This window comes from Haemaphysalis longicornis, unplaced genomic scaffold (genome assembly GCF_048455015.1).
Source record: "Haemaphysalis longicornis isolate Haplotype H1 unplaced genomic scaffold, Haemaphysalis longicornis Haplotype H1 scaffold_1, whole genome shotgun sequence".
Taxonomy (NCBI): Eukaryota; Metazoa; Arthropoda; class Arachnida; order Ixodida; family Ixodidae; genus Haemaphysalis; species Haemaphysalis longicornis.
In genome coordinates this window covers 242,711,413-242,726,451 of record NW_027526203.1, presented here as the reverse complement: position 1 = coordinate 242,726,451, position 15,039 = coordinate 242,711,413, and the positions used below count along the sequence as shown (strand labels likewise).

The window sequence follows — 15,039 nt, the reverse complement described above, 5'->3', positions numbered from 1 at the left end:
CATGTGTCAAAGGCACCCCCCTGATGCATCAAAACCCAAGAAAAGGGAAAAAAGAACAAAGACACCGAGAGGGAAGAAACCGGGAGGCAAGAAACCAAGAGGCAAGAAACCAGGAGGCGGCAGGAGCACGTGAGCTACAAGGAACGAGCCAGGGGGGACGTGGCCAGACCAACGACTTTGCCTACCAAGCCAGGACGGAAGCGGGCCGACTTCGCATCGGGCTGCGGCATCTTAGGCGCACCACGAACCTGTGTCTTCGCGGCCCAAGCGGTGGCGGTTGGGCCCCTGCGGCCAACGTCCACGCTCCGTCGACCTTCGTTTCGACGGCCCCGAAAGGCTACGTTCGTGCCGAGCCTACCTGGGATCTCCAGCGGCAGTAGGCTACCAAGGGTTAGCCACCGAGGAAACTTCAGGACGCGTGGAGCCCACGCCGTCCAAGGAACGGCCACGCACATCGAGCGCCGGCACCGAGGACCTCCAGCGGGAGCGGCTACCAGAGGGTAGCCACCAAGAAACAAGTCAGGACGCGCGGAGCCCACGCCGTCCAATGACTGACCGCACGCATCGAACGCCGGCACCGAAGCGAGATGAAGACGCCTACCACCGAGTCGCGGCCACGCAAGGGGGCGACCCGTCAGCGCCCGACGACCGGGGTAGGCCAGTCCAATAGGGACGCAGTCATAGGACACAACTAGGGGGTTGTAGAGGTAGAGAGACAACTTAGGACGTGATGAACTGAGGTGATATGAACTAGTTGTGTACAACTTTATTGTGGAGACTTTTTGGGTTTTGGTGTGAATGGTATTTCGGAATTGTTAGTTGAGGTGTGAGTGTTTATCGTTTGTGTGTAGTTTATTTATTAAGTGGTTTTGCTATAAGGGTTTTCCAAGTGTGCATTAAATGTGTGTTTTGTCAAACAAGTCAACGGCTTTCCTGCGTACATGTCTCTGAGCTGGTCAAGACAACCTCACCATCCGTTCACGTGACAGGTATTATAGTTCAAATAAAGAAAAATAAATGGACTTGGGCTGGCCATGTAGTGAGACGAGCCGACAACTGATGGGCAATTAGGGTAACAGAGGGAATACCAAGAGACGGGGAAGGCAAACACGATGGAGGGATGAAACAGGGAAATTTGGTGGCCAACAGTGGACTTGAGAAGCGCAGGACACGAGTGGTTGGAAGTCAAAGGGAGAGGCCTTCGGCCTGCAGTGGACCTGAGTAGGCTGTTGGTAATGATGTTGATGACGTTTTCAAAATGTGCCTCGCTGCCCGCGTCCGACAAGGCAATCGCGTGGTTCAACTTCCCCACAGTGCACTCGAATGACAAGTCCTTGCAGCCAACAATAAAATGTTAACAAATGACAGCAACGTGCATGCCATTTGACTCAAAAATGTGATCTGTGCTGCTGCAATGCGCAACGCAGAACGTTAGGATTTTATTGCGTGATGCCACGGCGCAGACCGAAGTTTTAAGTCAAATCCTATGCTCGTATGCTGCACAGCATAATTTGCCGAATTTTATTGTTGGCAGCGTGCACTGGTCAATCTAGTGCATTGCGGTGAAGTTTAACCGCAGGACAGCCTTAGTGTGAACGACGGACGCTGTTTGCTCATGCCAATTCATGGCTGCTGGAAGGTTCAAAGAGCACTCGGCTGCCAGCCCAACTTTCCGCTTCAGGCGTCACTAAACTTACACCACCTTCGTTGGAGGCCATTTAGTCGTTAGGGGACTTGCACAGCCCCCGCACTAAACCAATCCGAAGCGGAATAGTGAACATGGTCGACATTCGGCCTGGCTCCTGCGCTTTGATTCGGTCACGGCCCAGTACTGATGTCTGCAATACTAACCTCCGGAGCCTTCAGGCACCGCGAACTGCGTCCCACTTTTACGGTTTTGACAAGTATTGGCGCGTTTATTATAAATCCTTGAATAAAAATTTAAGCAGCTTGACACCTCATTACTTAAAAGGCACTGTCAAAAAGAATTCAAATTTAGAGGGAACAAGAAGAGTTCGTTAAGGCGGGACTATAAACTCGTAGTCGGCACCCATGACAGCCCCAAAAAATGAGGACATGTCCCTCCACTTCTCCATACTCAGATTAACCCAAACACCATGCAAGGCAATCAGAGCGGGTGTGAATTTATTCAGAGTACTATATATTTCCCTTTGTTACTTCCGTGCCATAAAACCCAATACAACCAACCAACCAAGAGCTATATATTTTTATTCAAATGCTTTGTCGTACCTTGGACAAGTTATCAGTGCTGATTCAAACTACGATAAAGAAATCCGGTGCGGAATAGGTATGGGCTGTGGTGCACTGGGCAAGCACTCCAGAATAATGAAAACTAAGCTGCCACTATCACTCAAAAGAAGAATTTACAACCACTGCGTCCTGCCGATGATTTCATTCGGAGCGGAAACTTGGTGCCTTACTGGACAACTGGAAATAAAACTTAGGTCTGCTTAACAAGCCATGCAATGAAGGCTACGAGCCTCCTGGATCAGGGAGAAAACTCGATTAGAAGATATAGTTCAAATTAGGAAAAAAAATGACTTGGGCTGGCCATGTAGTCAGACGAAACGACAACAGGTGGACCGCCAGGGTAACAGCGTGCTGGTTACCGAGAGACGGATCTCCAAGAAGGGGGGGGGGGGGCATTAACGAGATGCAGGGACGAAATAAGAAAGTTTAGAGGCAAGGAATGAACTCGGGCAGCGGAGGACAGGAAAGGGAGGAGGTCATTGGGAAAGGCCTTCGTCCTGCAGTGGGCCTATCGACATGGTGATGACTACAACGACGACGACGCCAACGGTCATGTTGATGTTATGTGGCTTATTTAAAGTGTCGCCTAGTTTAATACAAGCGCCCAGCAATTTAATCAAGCTGCCACAAAGGCACGCAAGAGAGATTCTTGGGAAATTGAGCGCAGCCTTGCTGCGATGGAGTTCCTTGGAGGCGCCACCCGACTGCTTGCGCGTTCGTCAGTCTCGGGCACGTTATGCACATTGGCATAAAAAGCAGATGGGTCCCCGCGAGAACGAAGTCACGTGATTAGACCACTATCGGGGTCACGTGTTTCCCGTGCGACGCGAGACTTCCTGTTTTGAATACCAACTATATTATTAAATGCATTCCGACGCAATATTCCAAGAGTACTGCTTGACATTCGTGAAGTGGATCTTTCCTACATGACACATTCCAAAGTCAATTGAACATATTATAACTGCTAGGGAAGATGACACGACTGGTCGTATTGTTTTGAAGGCCAAAAGGTCAGGAGTATGTGCTTGCTAAACATTCTTCGTTTTCCAGGTCACTCACACTTGCCCTTAATTAACGTTAACGCATGTTTCTGTATGTGTTACCCAGTTTTGGCGTCACGAAAATAAAATAATGCCTCATAAATTGGTTGGTTCTGTGACTAATGAGAGAAACTTCTGAAAAAATCACGGATTGTGGCCACACTTATAAAAGGAATAGCAGAAAAAATGCTCCGTGGGGTGTTTATATCAAAGAGCTCATTTTTTGATTTGCGCAATACATGACTAATTGCCTTCGTATTTGAGCGAAGGAGACGTACAATTTTAGCTCCATCATTTCGCTCTTGCCGAATTTGTGCATCACGGGTATGATATAAACGCATTTAAATTGCATGTTTTTATTAGTTATGATACCAATGATTCGGACTTGGGCGAGATGAATGGGGTGAAGTTGTCTGTAAGGTCACACTTTGCTATCAATCCACGAGATTGTTTATATGTTACAATAAACGCACGTGCGTGCAGCGTAGTCATATGGCATTTATAGCCCTTTACGGCATGGCCATGCTGTTACCCGGCCAAGCATCATACATTTAACCCAAAAACATTTTAATTGTTTGTTTATTTACATTGCTGAAAAAAGTTCACGTTGTCATAATGACTATGTGACACATAGCGGCTAGATCTATTCCTATAAAAAGAAGTGCCCGATACACCGACTGACTTACAGACTGAATGACTGATTTATCAACACCCAGCCAAAACAGGGCGACTTCGAGACTTGAAACGTCGGAATCACATTTCTATCACGACGTAGGGGCTCACTAAGGCGGTATTTTCAGAAATTGCACCCCTCACAGATTAAAAGAGGAGAAATTATGTTTTCGCAACTTCGTGATTGTCTTGCTCGCCTTCCCAGATGTCTAAGTGCGTTTTGCTTGTATATGTAGCCCGTAAGAATCTCTAAAAAGTGGTTTTAGGTCTTTGCCGTAAGCAAGACTAATGATGTGAATCTGCATTTTGGGAGGGAACTGGATGTTTTCCACCGATTGATATATCCAATTGTATTTACTAAAAAATGTTACAGATAGAAATGCACGAAACCCATTTTAAGGATTTAGCCCCGCGGCGGCGCTAAAAGGGCAAAAAGATTTTTTTTCTTTTTTTGAAATTGCACCACCGATGGGCCGAAATGGCCTAACAGGTGATGTCACGGGCCAACCAAACTGGTGGTTCTAGCGGCTTCAGATTTCAGGAGTACACTCCTATTGGGGTTAAGGGGTTCAATTTGGCTGATTTTTTCAAAGATTACACCCTCGATAGACTGAAAAGTGCTGAAACCTTTTTTCGCAAATTTCTCTTCTTTGAGGCTTTGAGGCTTCAGTCATAATCTTTGAGGCTTCAGTCACAAGCATTAAAGGGGCACTGACACAAAAATTTTGCATCTTGTTTTTTTTTGTTGCGATAAGTAGCTAGTGACCTACTTATAACCTGTAGAAACCTCCTTTGCTTCAGCGTGCGACGGTTGTTTAATTAGAGGCATTTTCAATGCGGCCAGTCGCAGTTTCGGTTTCAGCGAGTGCCGCGAAACGATGGATTTTGTGGATTTTGTGTGAACAAAGCTGACCACGTGACCGTCGGAGGGATATCACAGAGCAGAGCCGCCGTAGCACTGTCGAATCCGCATCGACGGCAGTTTCTGCGAATGCCCCCACGTACTGATCTCGTGAGGCGCTTAATTAAAAAGCGACCGTGGATGTGACGCAGGCGCTGCGAGTGCAAATGCTACCGCGGCTAAAGAACGACGCGCGACGCGCGCTTGGAGCAGCCGGCCGGTCTGCCTACAGGTCCGCCTACAGATGTGTTCGGCTCAGCACTGCGGCGGATATTCGAGTGCCGCTCTCGTAAGCGGTGCAGATGACAATTTTTAATGCAACCCGCCATCGCATCATTAACTCCTTTCTCATGTAAGCCACCATGGTCGGGACTTGGGGACAATTTCGTGCAGCGGTAACAAGCTATCACTCGAGCTACTTGCGCCGGCCTGGGCCACTTCGCGGCCGTGGCCGCCGCCTGCACAGCGACCGGGCGGCTAGCTCAGTGAGCTTTTCGTGCCTCCGGCGCGTTTTCGCATCCAGTGGTAATAAACAGTAATAGAAACAGAGTGCCTGGAATCGCTGTAGAACTTTGGTCGCGAACAGCTGCCCGATTAGCTGACGAAATCACGGCGCCTCCGCCGCCAACGATCGGGTCATTCGTTCTCGAGAGGAGAAGCTCCGCCCTCCGGCCCTCCGATTGGAGCGGCGAGCCGGGCGAGCCGGCTAAAAACGCCGGTAGTGCGGAACCGGCAAACACAAACTCGTGACGTGTTTGGATGTTGTTTATTTACAATTGCGCGTGGTCCTCTGCTGGCTGCTCGGTTGCGTTTCGCACACTTCAAAATTGATTTTAAATATGTTCTAGGCTGTATTCGCCGCTGATATTTTGCAGATGATGTATATGTGTTCCCACCAATCTATCTCCGAAGTTATCTCGCCTTCAAAATTTTGTGTCAGTGCCCCTTTAAAGGGGAGGGATGCGTGAGTTCACTTCCGTGTCACTCTTTGAGCAGGAGATTGCGTATCTGGCCACAGGAAAATATTGTTTGTGTGTTTCATCGCCTTTTATAGCCGACGCCGCTTTTTAAGCGTTGTTTATCTCGCTTTTCTTTCTCGCACTGGCGTATGATTACGTTTTTTCCTTTCTATTTATTGCCAACTCTAATAAAATTTCCCCAGTTGCTCGTCAGCACTCGTGACTGTTTACCCTCTCTCTGTCCGAGTTTTTAGCGCCGTTTCCTAAGGTGTCACGTGTTATACCAATTATTGTCATTAGTATAGTTGATGACCCGGGCATCGCGGGGTGCTACCGCTAGTTGCTTGCAAGTGGGACGCTCACAAGAAACAGCAAGAGTTTTAAAATTATTACAGTAGATGGCCTGTCACAGTAACCCCAGAATTCAGGAAATAGTCATGTGGCACGCGATGATTTTGGCCTAATGACTCAACTGATATTAACTTCAAGCGTTACTGGGGCGAAATAAATTCATCCAACCTGCTGGATTTTAACCCTAGGATAAGAACTACTGTAATGCGCCAATTAGGTTAACTGGGAAAATAAAGTGTTTCAGAGTATGGCGTTGATATCCCACAGAGGGTATTTTTTAGCATTGTGATGAACATAAATTGCAAGCACACCTCACCTGCGTACATAATTACATTTACTACACAGCGCAGCTGCTACCACTGTGTACTCTATGGTTGTCGAGGGCTTTTACTATTCTTGTTTTAACGAATTATGACGCAGACATATGATAATATCACTCGGGGCCATAATCACTACTTTACTGATTGCACGAAAACTGCTGTTCAGATAAGTGGGATGCTCATATAAAAATGTCTTTTTCTGTTACTATTGCTATAAGCGATAAATCCCAGCCATACCCAAGTGTACGTCATGACCTTTACCCTGCGACAAGTTGTTGCCTCATGGATATCAAACAAATTATTTTAAATTTGTAGGTATTCTAACCGTGAGACTGACAAACTACTCATCCAGTTACATACAACCATTTGAACTGCCAATTGACTCAACCAATTGACTCAACTCAACCAATTCAACTGCATCAATTGAACTGCAATCAAGTAGGGCGTTAGCATAGGTTCTTCCTCCAATTGCGGTGAACTAGAAAGCTCTACTTATTCCTACTCATATCACGTCTCATGCCAATACACCATGACTCGTCCTTTACGCCGCTATGGCTTGTGGGTTGCAAAAAAGCACCTTTAAATCGATTGTTTATATGGCCTATGGTAGAATCTCTTGAAGAAATGTCACCTTCTGATAACGACTTGGACAAACTAGCTAATTATTGTGTACGACCAGTTTTGTACACAGCGACCTTCCAACCCTCGGCCCACCTGCAGAGCACAACATTTATTTTTGCTTGCAGTGCTTCTTATAATATTTTCCGATGCGACCGTACCGCCTGGCAATGTATTCCGAAAGCAGATTGGCACTACAGGGTTTAGGTAGGGCCAAACCATGAACGTAATCTTGAAAAAAACATTTTACAGCCCTCATCCACAAGCAAAAACCACTGCGGCATCTCAACCGTGGCGCGAGATAATTACGAATATGTGAGAACAATATCTCCTCCTTTTCAACCACTGGGGCTGGAATTTCCGAAAATCCAGTCTTCATTACACTCTACGCCAGCATAGGGAATATTCCTAGAATTTTAAGTGTCTAGGTCTAGCAGTTTCGGCTGGGCTAAGATGGATCACTCAGTCGGCCGGGCATTTCTTTATGTATAGTTGACTATCCGAAGTTTGGTGCAAGTCTGCCTCATGGGTCATGCGACCATGCAATTAAATGCTTTCATTCCGGAACTTGCTAACATCAGTGGGGTGCGGAAAAACTCACCACGCCCCATGGAAACATTCCTTGCGTGTGATTATGACTACATTGAATTTCTTTGATTAAAATAAATTCGAAACAGTGCAAGTCATGAAGTCATTGTAGCTTCCTAAAAAATGGCCAGTCTGGGCATCGTTATCAGCTCTGGGAATAAATTAAATTACCGTTTGATGGTAATTCGAAAAGCGTTTCAGCTGGAATGTCATGCCGAACTTGTGTAGCTAGACGCATTTGCTTTGCTATCATAATCAGCTGTTTCCCAAGACGGCAATATGTCCCCTCACAGGACAGACATGTGACACTCTCTGAGCCCAATTAGATTCCTTTGTAGTTAAGGCAGCACAGCTGCACATCCTGCATCCTTAAAAGTTTATACCAATGTATATCGGGCCAACCAGCTCTGAAAAAAACATGCAAACAGTTCGATGGTACCCAAGGAAGTCTGGAATTATGGGTTCTGTTTTGCACGAGACCCTCTTTTACGACTTTCGGTCGGCTGGAATAAACCGGGACCCCCGGGTTGACGTGGGTGGTACTTGGTTTACGTTCACCGGCTTTTGGGTTAAATTTAGTGGCTGTTGCAAAAACCTGTAGCGTTGCGTAATATAAAATTTTTGTTCTACATATTTCCAGGGAACAACGCTGGCACATTAAAGCAAACATGACATCGTCAATCACAGAAGTCTGTGCATGACAATTGATGCGCTTTCTATATTTCAAGGGGAACAGTGCCAAGAAGATTCATGCCACACTGGCCGTTGTGTACCACCACCAGCGTGTCAAAACAAGCGCGCACACCAAGCAAACCAGCGTAGTGAAACAAACTGGCGCATGAAAACATAAATGGCAGCGTCCAGCACTAGACGCTGCCATTTTTGTTTTAATTCCTTACGGTGTTCCGTGGTGCTGTATACACAATATTTTATTGCTTCATTTCGAGGCCGATCGTGCGCACCTGTTATAAACTCAGTACACCGATAAGCCGAACGTAATGAACGCAGGCGTACGCGGTGGCGATGCATCGGCCCTGAATCGTCGAGTGATCGGCACAGGGGAGGCTAGGACGCCGATATGTGAACGCGGATTAGTAAAAATCCTTAATGAATGCGAGACACGGCGCGTGTCTTTTGTGCCCAGAGCCGATATATTGCGGACCCGAAAAGCTCCTGACATGGCTGGGCGGTCTTTTCACACTTTGAGGTTTTTACGCGTCGAAGCTACACGTGGGCTATGTAGGCGCGCCGTAGTGGAGGGCTGCGGATCGCTTTCGACCACTCGGGGATCTTCAACTGGCGCCGAAATCCTGAAACATGGGCGTTTCTGTTCTGTGCTGTCAAAAACAATAGTCGCTGCTGCCGGGATCACACGCGCAGCCCCGTGCTCAACCACAAAAACTAGCGTCACTAAATAAAGCATAGTTTATGTAGTGGCTCTACACGCGCCGGTGTAGGGAAGAGGTCTATGCGTGACTGCGAAAATAAAAAGAAACTCCTCGGTGAGTACAGATATCGGACATAAAGTCAAAGAGTGGTCCTTCTGTCGCAGTGACTAGTTTTCGTGGCAGTTTGCCTTGAGCAGATCTCAAATAAAACGAGCAAAAATTGCGCAACTATGTTTACCAAAAGTTCCTACAACTTTGTTCGTACTGACGTGAAGGGCTGTACTGGCTCTGCTTAATCTGTGGATCCCATTCAAATGGTAGTAAGCACACTACTTGTGGTTAACTTCAATTTTGAAATAAAGAAGTTGGGGCCAACCGCTCTAAGCGTGCTGCGATTAACAGCGGTTGGTGGTGCTATCTTGAAAAATGAACTTCTGAAAGTTTAATTTTATAAAATATTTTGGAAGGATGATGCTCAGGGGTTGAAATGTGCTTTTAGAAGGAGTTAAATTAACGTTCTCAGTAGTGTATGGGAGTGTTGTTGCAGATGATACAACCCCTATGCTTTTAAATGAAATCCCACCCAAGATGATGCTGGTATAAGAAAGGAGGGCGGAGAGTGCACTGCATGTAATAACGCCGTAAATATCTTCAAAAAATGGCAGTTACAGCTACGGCTGTATGACGAACGACACCCATAGGCTCTTTATCGTGGCTACACCCCCGCACAATGCATTACCACCTCCCCCAAGGCACCTAGTTTGTATGGGCGTGTTGAAGTCTTCTCTCATTGAAGCCTATTCCGTGCTTGTACACCATCCTTCCCTTCCCACCACCCTATTTTTCATGCCCGATGAAATTAGAGAATGTGCACCCTCGTACATAATCGTGATTGACGGCTGCCGAAGTATGGGGGCGGCTCTGGTGTCTTATCAGAGTACCCGAGACCTACATGCGGAGCATTACAAAATTGAGTAGCAGCAGCAGCAAATGTACACGAGATCTTAGAACGCCGGCAAAACTGCATCCTAACGGGATATTACCGTGGCCAGAACTCAGTGAGATCCCGTTAAAAAAAGAAGAGTAGGAAAAATTCTGCCTGTAAGAATAATTATATTGAAAATGCCGGCAACATGAATTAGACGAAAGCTTGAAGGGCTTATTGCCTATTCGCATTTTATCGGGGGCATCGTAACAATATGCGAGTAGGGAGACGTTTGGACCGGCTCCATGTTTCTGCCCCTCGTGTTTGCCATGAACATTGTAAAATCAAGAACATTGGCCGCGACAGAACATTGGCTGCGGCAATAGTGCTGTTGATAATGCGCAGAACATTGGACCGGACAATAGTGTTGCTGGCAAGATGCTGCACGTCTGGAGTGTGGTACAGTAAACACATGAGTAGTCCTGTCAGCGGGACTAGAGTAACAGTCACGTAACTATTTTTATGCCTACATAACCATTTCTACCACTATTTTCCTTCTACGTTCCCTAACGCCTAGTGCATTCCGCACTGCTTTGGAGGATAAGCAAAGAAAAATACGGGAGAGCACTCACTTCTTAGCACCCAGGGCTCCCTGGTCCTAGTTGCTTTGAGCACCTTGAACAGGCTTCCGGCGCACTCGGGACTTAGCTCGGGGCTCGTGGCCAATTCCGAGGCTATCGGCATCAGTTTCTTCATGAGCATGCCGCTGATATCTGTCAGCTCGTCTTCGAGACTCTTTGTGGCCGTCTCTTGAGCGCTGACCATGGAACCACTGAACAGCGTAGCGGATCCCACCAGCGTGGCTAGGACCAGTCGCAATGCCGGTCCCATCTTTGTATGCTTGTAGATGCTTGCCACTTAAATGCAAGAATCCGAGAGACCACGGCGTACCGTGGCACCAGTGTCGTACAAGTTTCTCGCCGGGGTCGGTTTGCTTTCAGCAGGAGAACTCCATTCAAATCATTGTGCCTCAACGTCAAACTGCACCTGGACACGTTGCTCGGACATGGAAACGAGAAGTCAACGAGGGGTTAACGTGCCTCAGACCGTGGAAGGTGCACCGGATGCGACTCGGTGGAAGACACAACTGGACGCTGTCCGGCGTGCTAAAGGCTCAGTTACACGCACCAGCAGCCGCTGTCATCGAAGACAAACGTCGCCACCTTCCAACTAATGCTTTGTTTCTACGCTCGCCCGTTTGCCCTCTCCGGGGCACGCGACACCAATGAAGAGAAGGCCTTCCGTTGTGCGCGTATGGCTTCACGGCGCTGCCCCGAAGCCCACCTTCCCCGTTCTCCTCGTCGATAACCTTATGGATCGTATAACGACACAAAACATTGGGTGTCCGGTGAAAAAAAAAAGTATTTCCTCTTTGTCTAGTAGTGAACGCGGAGGGGCATCGTTTAGGAAAAAAAATCAAAGCTTATCGGCGCCACGCGAAGGGAAACGATGGCTTCGGCCATCACACACACGTGCCCTTGAATGTCGAAAGTATCGCTGATTTGGCACCGCGCCTAAATGACCGCTGCCACCACAGACGCCGACCGGTGGCGTGTCGACCGGCTCGTCACCACACGCGGCCCAAGCGGCAACTTGTTTTCTGGTAAATGCTTGCAACAAACGCAAGATTGTATATGTTTCCTTAGGCGCTTTTAAAACAGGTGACCTTGTTTATTTCCCATTTGGAGCCGTGCCCTTTCTTTCGCATTTTTGCGGCCTCCGACCTGTTCCATTATTGTCAGTGAAAAGTGAAACGTGACCCTTTTAGCAAAGCGTTACGGTTTATAGCGATTCTTACTAGCAAGCTCGAGAAGTCTGCATAAAACACAAAAAGTTTCCTCCACCTCTTCTGGCAGCAAAATGCTGCCATACCGATATTTTTTGTTCGTCACATTGTAGCTGTCTGTTCGGATTGTGGCGGCAGGCGCACGTGAAAGAAATATGGACAGTAAGATAGAAAACAATACCCTTTCTTTTGGGCCAAATAGCGAAATGGTTTAGGCAATTTTTAAACGGGAATTCGTGCAGAAAAATTAGGTAGCAAACATCTCCAGGGCTCGTTTCGGTTTTGTATTTCAAGTCAGCGCTTTGAATGCGTCAAGGGATAGGAAGCTTTATAGTTGATATCAATTTTGACTAATATTTTATTTTAACCAGAAGTGGGCAATTTTGATTGATTGATTGATTGTGGGGGTATAACGTGCCGACGCAACGCAGGCGATGAGGCGCGCCGTAGTGGAGGGCTCCGGATTAATTTTGACCACCTGGGGATCTTTATCGTGCGCCGAAATCTCGTACACACGGGCGTTTTTGCTTTTTCGCCTCCATCAGAAAAGCGGCCGCCGCGGCCGGGAATTGAACCCGCGACCTCGTGCTCAGCAGCGCAACGCCTTAGCCACTGAGCCACCGCGGCGGGTAAGTGGGCAATTTTAAGAAGACCGCAAGGTGGCAGGTACAAAATAAAAGTGTGTACGCGACACTGGTAGCCAACTATCAATGCGATATATAGCAAGCACGTGTCAGTGCAGCAGTGGACTTATTAAAAGACCCGAAATCCAGAACAACAATGCAAAATTACGTGTACGGTAAAAACGCATAACGTTTTAGCAGAGATATGCTCACACCAACTTGTGGCACTTCCGAGGCTAACGAACGAAATAAATGAACTTGGTTCTAAATACGTCAGCACACCTTGAATAGCCTTATAAAAGGTGCCGTACAATTCCCATGAACATGTAGCTATTTTTACACCCTTCTTGTTTACACAAATATAGTCATTTATTCTTTCTTACAGCGACAAACAGCTCATCATGGTGCGTACTTTTTTCTCTGCGTAGGCTTGTTGCCTTGTGGTTATTACAGTGTTTGCATGGGAGATGCAACGGCGCGTGCGCGGCTGAGCACAGATAAGAAAAGCAAAACGATTTTGCCAGTTCGAAAGTTCCGGGAAAAGAAACCAGAACCCTCTGTTTCTGAGTGGGGAAATATAACGTAGGTTACAAATCGGTTCTTGTTTTCTCAACTGCATTAAAACTACCCTTGGATGCTCTACGATGCAACGCTATCCACAATAACTGTACATTCAATGACGCGGCCAAGATTGATCCCCATACTCACGATGCCCAAGCTCGTGTCGTTTACTGAAATTGGCTTTTGTTGCGAGGTTGTTAGACTTCGCGGTCAATCCCTTTCACTGGCTGAAAAGTTCAGCCTTTTTCTCTCCATCTCTCTCTCCTATCTATCTTTCTCCACATGCTAAACAGTGTAGTGTACGAAAACATCACAGGGCGAGGAAGAGTTTTTTTTTTGGAAAGCTAGAATCGGGTAGTACAGGGTGTGATGCTAGTACTTTTGTTTAAAGCCAGCAGCAGAACGTTTCAACGGAACACAACATCTCGACATAAAATGAAGCAGTTGTTAAAGGTATCTGGTTGATTTCACACGCGACAGTCAAGAGACCAGTCAGGAAATACCCCCTCAGCATAGGGCCAGGCCTTTTTATCTCATGTTCTGTTCAGACAATCCCATGGATATATGTATATGTCTGGCGTGTGCTCTTCGCGTCGCAACGGTCGCGGTGATGTCGGCAGGTCGTGGTTTTAGTTGTATCGAGAGCCTGCCTGTTTCCTGGCCGTGAGACATATGTGCCTGTCCTTGAATGTTCCTTCTGGCGTAATTCTGTAGGCGACCATGTTTTACATCTGCCGCTGATGTACAAACTCCATGGCCCCTGGCAACAGAGACAGCGCCGAAAGCAGAAACTTGTTAAGTGGTACGATTGTGTCCTCCCGTCATCATCCATCCTTATAAACTTCTTCCCTTCGTGTCGTATCCTTCTTCTCTCCGCTACCACGAATGAAAGGCTTGCCCTTTGCTATATTTTCCATTAGCAAGCTCGAGACACTGTGTGGTGCAGTTATTTCCTTTTATCACCATCGCCGTGATCCTTTTGACTTGGCGTCGTTTTCTTCTCCTCTCTTATTTTCTTCTTTTCGCGCTTCGTAGGCCCAACGCATTCGCTATTTTTCGTAAAGGGGCATTGCTACTTCACTGTTTAGCCTGCTCAAACTACCCCTGCACATCTCAGTACATACATCTGTCATCATCATCGTCATAATCCTACTTAGGTCCACTGCAGGACGAAGGCCTCTCCCATTGACCTCCAACCGCTCTTGTCCTGCGCTGCTCGAGTTCATTCTTTGCCCGAAGTTTCCTTATTTCGTCCCTCCATCTACATAGTTATTGGCACTCCCCTTCTTCTAGATCCGTCTTGCGGTATTCACTCTGTCTCCCCGGTTGTCCACCGGTTGTCAGTTCGTCTCACGACATGGCCAGCCCAAGTCCATTTCTTTTTTCGTAATTTGTCCTATAATTGTACCTTCTACTCGAGTTGTCTGCCTGATCCAGGATGCTCGCTTCCTGTCTCTTAGTGTTACTCCGGGCATTATTCGTTCCGTGACCCGTTGGCCGACCTATGTTTGCTTTCTAGTGTTTTGTTTAGCAAGGTGGCAAGTTGTCGCTCCATTTGTGATACCCGGCGGGATGCATTGGTTGTATATTCTCCTTTTGGGTGATAGTGGTAGCTTACTTTTCATTATTTGGGAGTGCGTAACGAAAGCGCTCTACCGAATACCAATTCTGCGCCGAATTTTTCTCCTGTGATTCGGGTCAGCTCTGATAACTTGACCTAGATATGCTCTTGTTCTAGGGTTCCGTTACACAGGCTGAAGAAGGCGCACTCTGCATGCTTATTCATGATCACTTTATAGATTTATTCATATTTGTCTTTAGTCTCACAGCCTTGCTTTCCGATTGTAGTTCCTCAAGCATTTTTGCAGGTGTTCAGCAGACTCACTTAGCGAGACTATGTCGTCGGCAAATATCAAACTGGTCAAGTGTTCCCTGTCTATCCGTAATCCTATTTTTTCCTAGTCAAGCTTCCTCTA

The 15,039-nt window shown here is 47.0% G+C and overlaps 1 protein-coding gene across 2 annotated transcripts in view; it reads right to left on the bottom strand.

Annotated features, from left to right (window-relative positions):
• The window catches only part of LOC144143387 (nose resistant to fluoxetine protein 6-like), a 69,451-nt gene extending 58,084 nt beyond the window's left edge, over positions 1-11,367 (bottom strand). Inside the window, exon 1 of one of the 2 annotated variants that reach the window (XM_077675155.1) lies at positions 10,666-11,367. In XM_077675155.1, the coding sequence (XP_077531281.1) occupies positions 10,666-10,924 (259 nt within the window). In that variant the 5' untranslated portion in view covers positions 10,925-11,367. The remainder of the gene's footprint in view (positions 1-10,665) is intronic. The other variant, XM_077675151.1, reaches the window with a different exon arrangement.
• Positions 11,368-15,039: the final 3,672 nt, after the last annotated feature.